The sequence below is a fragment of the Oncorhynchus gorbuscha genome, linkage group LG04 (genome assembly GCF_021184085.1).
Source record: "Oncorhynchus gorbuscha isolate QuinsamMale2020 ecotype Even-year linkage group LG04, OgorEven_v1.0, whole genome shotgun sequence".
Taxonomy (NCBI): Eukaryota; Metazoa; Chordata; class Actinopteri; order Salmoniformes; family Salmonidae; genus Oncorhynchus; species Oncorhynchus gorbuscha.
The window spans coordinates 83,510,634-83,515,646 of record NC_060176.1 but is presented as its reverse complement, the minus strand read 5'-3'; the positions used below and the strand labels follow the sequence as shown (position 1 = coordinate 83,515,646).

General features: G+C 49.6%; 1 protein-coding gene across 1 annotated transcript; it reads left to right on the top strand.

Moving 5' to 3' along the window:
- Positions 1-632: 632 nt before the first annotated feature.
- Positions 633-3,620, top strand: LOC124033064 (PDZ domain-containing protein 2-like). Its single transcript, XM_046344988.1, has 3 exons — positions 633-959; positions 2,618-3,112; positions 3,615-3,620. Exons 1-3 carry the CDS (start codon positions 813-815, stop codon positions 3,618-3,620), a joined length of 648 nt encoding a protein of 215 aa, XP_046200944.1. The 5' UTR covers positions 633-812.
- The last annotated feature ends 1,393 nt before the right edge of the window (positions 3,621-5,013 follow it).

The following is a 5,013-nucleotide window of genomic DNA, read 5'->3' as shown; positions in this document are numbered from 1 at the left end:
GGGAATCACCCACCTGGTGTCCCAGGTCTAAATCAGTCCCCGATTAGAGGGGAATCACCCACCTGGTGTCCCAGGTCTAAATCAGTCCCCGATTAGAGGGGAATCACCCACCTGGTGTCCCAGGTCTAAATCAGTCCCTGATTAGAGGGGAATCACCCACCTGGTGTCCCAGGTCTAAATCAGTCCCTGATTAGAGGGGAATCACCCACCTGGTGTCCCAGGTCTAAATCAGTCCCTGATTAGAGGGGAATCACCCACCTGGTGTCCCAGGTCTAAATCAGTCCCTGATTAGAGGGGAATCACCCACCTGGTGTCCCAGGTCTAAATCAGTCCCTGATTAGAGGGGAATCACCCACCTGGTGTCCCAGGTCTAAATCAGTCCCTGATTAGAGGGGAATCACCCACCTGGTGTCCCAGGTCTAAATCAGTCCCTGATTAGAGGGGAATCACCCACCTGGTGTCCCAGGTCTAAATCAGTCCCTGATTAGAGGGGAATTACCCACCTGGTGTCCCAGATCTAAATCAGTCCCTGATTAGAGGGGAATCACCCACCTGGTGTCCCAGGTCTAAATCAGTCCCTGATTAGAGGGGAATCACCCACCTGGTGTCCCAGGTCTAAATCAGTCCCTGATTAGAGGGGAATCACCCACCTGGTGTCCCAGGTCTAAATCAGTCCCTGACTAGAGGGGGGAAAACAATGAAAAAAAATCAGTGGAACTGTCTTTGAGGTCCAGAGTTGAATGTGAGGGCTCTATAGGGGCCTATCAACCCAGGATGCAGGGGGGCTCTGGTCTGCCCCAGCCCCAGCCACGATGCCCATCACCCAGGAGAACGCCCTGAGCCACCTCCCCCTGTTGGAGGACTGGCTCCTGGGGGTACAGACCAGGGACCAGGACAACTATGGAGACCCAGACCAGCAGTCAACCATCAGCAGAGACCCAGACCAAGACTCTTACCAGGTTTGTCATAAATGCATATAGATGATGTATTATACCTGGATCCAGTATTGTAGTGTACATAGCCCATCTGTAAATAGCCCACCCAATCTACCTCATCCCCATATTGTTTTTATTTACTTTTCTGCTCTTTTGCACACCAGTATCACTACTTACACACCATCATCTGATCATCATCATCTGCTCATCTATCTCTCCAGTGTTAATCTGCTATACTGTAATTACTTTCACCACCATGTCCTATTAATTGCCTGACCTCTCTTATCCTACCTCATTTCCACAGGCTGTATATATATTTTCCTACCGTGTTATTGACTGTATGTTTGTTTATTCCATGTGTAACTCTGTATTGTTGTCTGTGTCACACTGCTATGCTTTATCTTGGCCAGGTCGCAATTGTAAATGAGAACTTGTTCTCAACTGGCCTACCTGGTTAAATAAAGGTGTTCTCAACTGGCCTACCTGGTTAAATAAAGGTGTTCTCAACTGGCCACCTGGTTAAATAAAGGTGTTCTCAACTGGCCACCTGGTTAAATAAAGGTGTTCTCAACTAGTCTACCTGGTTAAATAAAGGTGTTCTCAACTGGCCACCTGGTTAAATAAAGGGAACTTGTTCTCAACTGGCCACCTGGTTAAATAAAGGGAACTTGTTCTCAACTAGTCTACCTGGTTAAATAAAGGGAACTTGTTCTCAACTAGCCTACCTGGTTAAATAAAGGGAACTTGTTCTCAACTGGCCACCTGGTTAAATAAAGGGAACTTGTTCTCAACTAGCCTACCTGGTTAAATAAAGGGAACTTGTTCTCAACTGGCCTACCTGGTTAAATAAAGGGAACTTGTTCTCAACTGGCCTACCTGGTTAAATAAAGGGAACTTGTTCTCAACTGGCCTACCTGGTTAAATAAAGGGAACTTGTTCTCAACTGGCCACCTGGTTAAATAAAGGGAACTTGTTCTCAACTAGCCTACCTGGTTAAATAAAGGGAACTTGTTCTCAACTAGCCTACCTGGTTAAATAAAGGGAACTTGTTCTCAACTAGCCTACCTGGTTAAATAAAGGGAACTTGTTCTCAACTAGCCTACCTGGTTAAATAAAGGGAACTTGTTCTCAACTGGCCACCTGGTTAAATAAAGGGAACTTGTTCTCAACTGGCCACCTGGTTAAATAAAGGGAACTTGTTCTCAACTGGCCACCTGGTTAAATAAAGGGAACTTGTTCTCAACTAGCCACCTGGTTAAATAAAGGGAACTTGTTCTCAACTGGCCACCTGGTTAAATAAAGGGAACTTGTTCTCAACTGGCCACCTGGTTAAATAAAGGTGATCTCAACTGGCCACCTGGTTAAATAAAGGTGAAATAAATACAAAATAAAAATAAATGATTGCGATGTCTCAAACTCTTCAGGAGTCGACAATGTGGTTTTTAATCTGTAATTATAATATAATAATAATAATATATGCCACTTAGCAGACGCTTTTATCCAAAGCGACTTACAGTCATGTGTGCATACATTCTACGTATGGGTGGTCCCGGGGATCGACCCACTACCCTGGCGTTACAAGCGCCATGCTCTACCAACTGAGCTACAGAACACACAATTACTGTAATATTGTGGAATGAGAGACATTTTAAATGTAGTTTTCTATCTCTTCCTTCTACCAGGAGTCAGAACACGAGGTGGATGCCTGCGGCACGGTCAGCGACGGCACGGTCAGCGACGGCACCAGCGGAGACATGTCTCTATGTCAGGCCTCCATACAGAAGCTGATGGAATACATTCAGCTCAACTTCACCGAGGACGAAGAGCCCAACGTCGTGGCACAACCCACAATGCCGGGCGGAGGTGTGGACGCGGCGGTGCGAGCCGTGTGTCTCACCAAGAGGGAGGGGGACGGGGCAGAGCTGGGACTGAGTTTCGGTAACATCCCGATATTCGGGGATCCGGAGGGGGAGAACAGGAAGAAGGGAGGAGGGAGGAGGAGGAGGAAGGGGGATCAGGGACCCGTGTTGGACGTGGGGTGTATCTGGGTGACGGAGGTGAGGAAGAGAAGTCCGGCGGCGATGTGCGGTAGAATTAAACTACGAGACGAGTTGCTGTCACTCAACGGTCAGCTGATGGTGGGCGTCGACGTCAGTAGAACAGGGAACTCCAGCCAGGTAGGAGGGTTTATAATAATAATACATCTCCCACTCCCCCACCCCTGGATCTCTCTCTCTCTCTCCCAGCTCTCTCTCTCCCCCTCTCTCCCAACAGGTTCTCTCTCCCCCTCTCTCTCTCTCTCTCTCTCTCTCTCTCTCTCTCTTCTCTCCCTCAGGTCTGAACTCTCCAGCTCTCTCTCTCTCTCTCTAGAACTCTCTCTCTCCTCTCTGAGGGGACTCCCCTCTCTCTCTCCCCCTCTCTCTCTCTCAGGACCAGCTGGATCTCTCTCTCTCTTAGTAGAACAGGTCTGAACTCTCTCTCTCTCAGCTGGATGAGGGGACTCTCTCTCTCTTAGTAGAACAGGTTAGTCTCTCCCCCTCTCTCTCTCTCTTTCTCCCCCTCTCTCCCATTCTCCCCCCCAGGTTAGTCTCAGGACCAGCTCTCTCTCTCTCTCTCTCTCTCTCTCTGGATCTCTCTCTCTCAGGTCTCCCCCTGGATCTCTCTCTCGCTCTCCCCCAGGTCTAGTCTCCCCAGCTCTCTCTCTCTCCCCCTCTAGAACAGGTCTCTCTCGCCAGCTGGATGAGGGGACTCTTCTCTCTCTAGAACTCTCTCCCCCTCTCTCTCTCTCCCTCTCCCCCAGGACCAGCTCTCTCTCTCTGTTAGTAGAACAGGTTTGTGAACAGGACCAGCTCTCTGAGGCCCCCTCTCTCTTCGAACAGGTTCTCTCAGGACCAGCTGGATCTCTCGCTCTCTGTGTTAGTAGAACAGGTCTCTCCCAGCTCCCCAGCTGGATGAGGGGACTCTCTCTCTCTCTCAGGTCTCTGAACTCAGCCCCAGGACCAGCTGGATGAGGGGACTGAGGCTTCAGTGTTCTCTCTTTGTGAACTCTCTCCAGCTGGATGAGGGGACTCTCCCTCTCCCCCAGGTTTGTCTCTCGCTCTCTCTCCCAGCTCCCCCTGAGGCTCTCTCTCTCTCTCTCTCCCAGCTCTCCCCCTCTTCTCGCTCAGGTCTCCCCAGCTGGATCTGAGGCTTCTCCCAGTCCCCCAGGTCTCTCTCTCCCCCAGCTCTCTCACTCTCTCCCCCTCTCTCTCTCCCACCCCCCAGCTGGATCTCTCTCTCCCTCCCCCCAGCTGGATGAGGGGACTCTCTCTCTCCCACTCCCCCCTTCAGTCTCCCCCCCTCTGGATCTCTCCCACTCCCCCCCTCTCTCTCCCACTCTCTCCCAATCCCCCCTCTCCCAATTAAATTAAATTTGCTTTATTGGCATGAGGCGTAACAATGTACATATTGCCAAAGCTTATTTTGGATATTTACAATATGAAAAAAATTTAGAATCAAAATTGTCAAATTGACAACAGTAAAAACAATAACCAAGGGTCAAAATAACCATCCATTCAACAATAACAATAAGCATACAGTAGAGGACATGTGCAGGTTGATTGGTCTGAACTCAGACACTGTCCCTCATCTTATGGCAGGCAGCAATGTTAGTGAACAGCTGCCAGGACCCACAGCACTCTGCCAACCCACAGCACTCTGCCAACCCACAGCACTCTGCCAACCCACAGCTCTCTGCCAACCCACAGCTCAGCTGGATGACCCACAGCTCTCTGTAGAACGTCCTCCCCCAACAGGACGAGGTAGCCTGTCCTCATCAGAGAACAGGTCTTTGAAACCTTGACTAAGGGTTTCGAATTTGGGGTTAGATGACACTCTGGATGAATTGTTTTATATTTTTGACATTTTGTCAGGAAATGCAGCTCCGTCTCAGGTTCTGCTGTGGTGCAGTTCAGTTGCACAGCCTTTCCTCTACAGGGAGCCAGGTTTTCCTGTGTCTACCCTTCTCAATGGCAACAGGCTGTGCTCACTGAGCCTGTACGTTGTCAACAGGTTTTTCTAAGGTTTTGATCAGTAACCA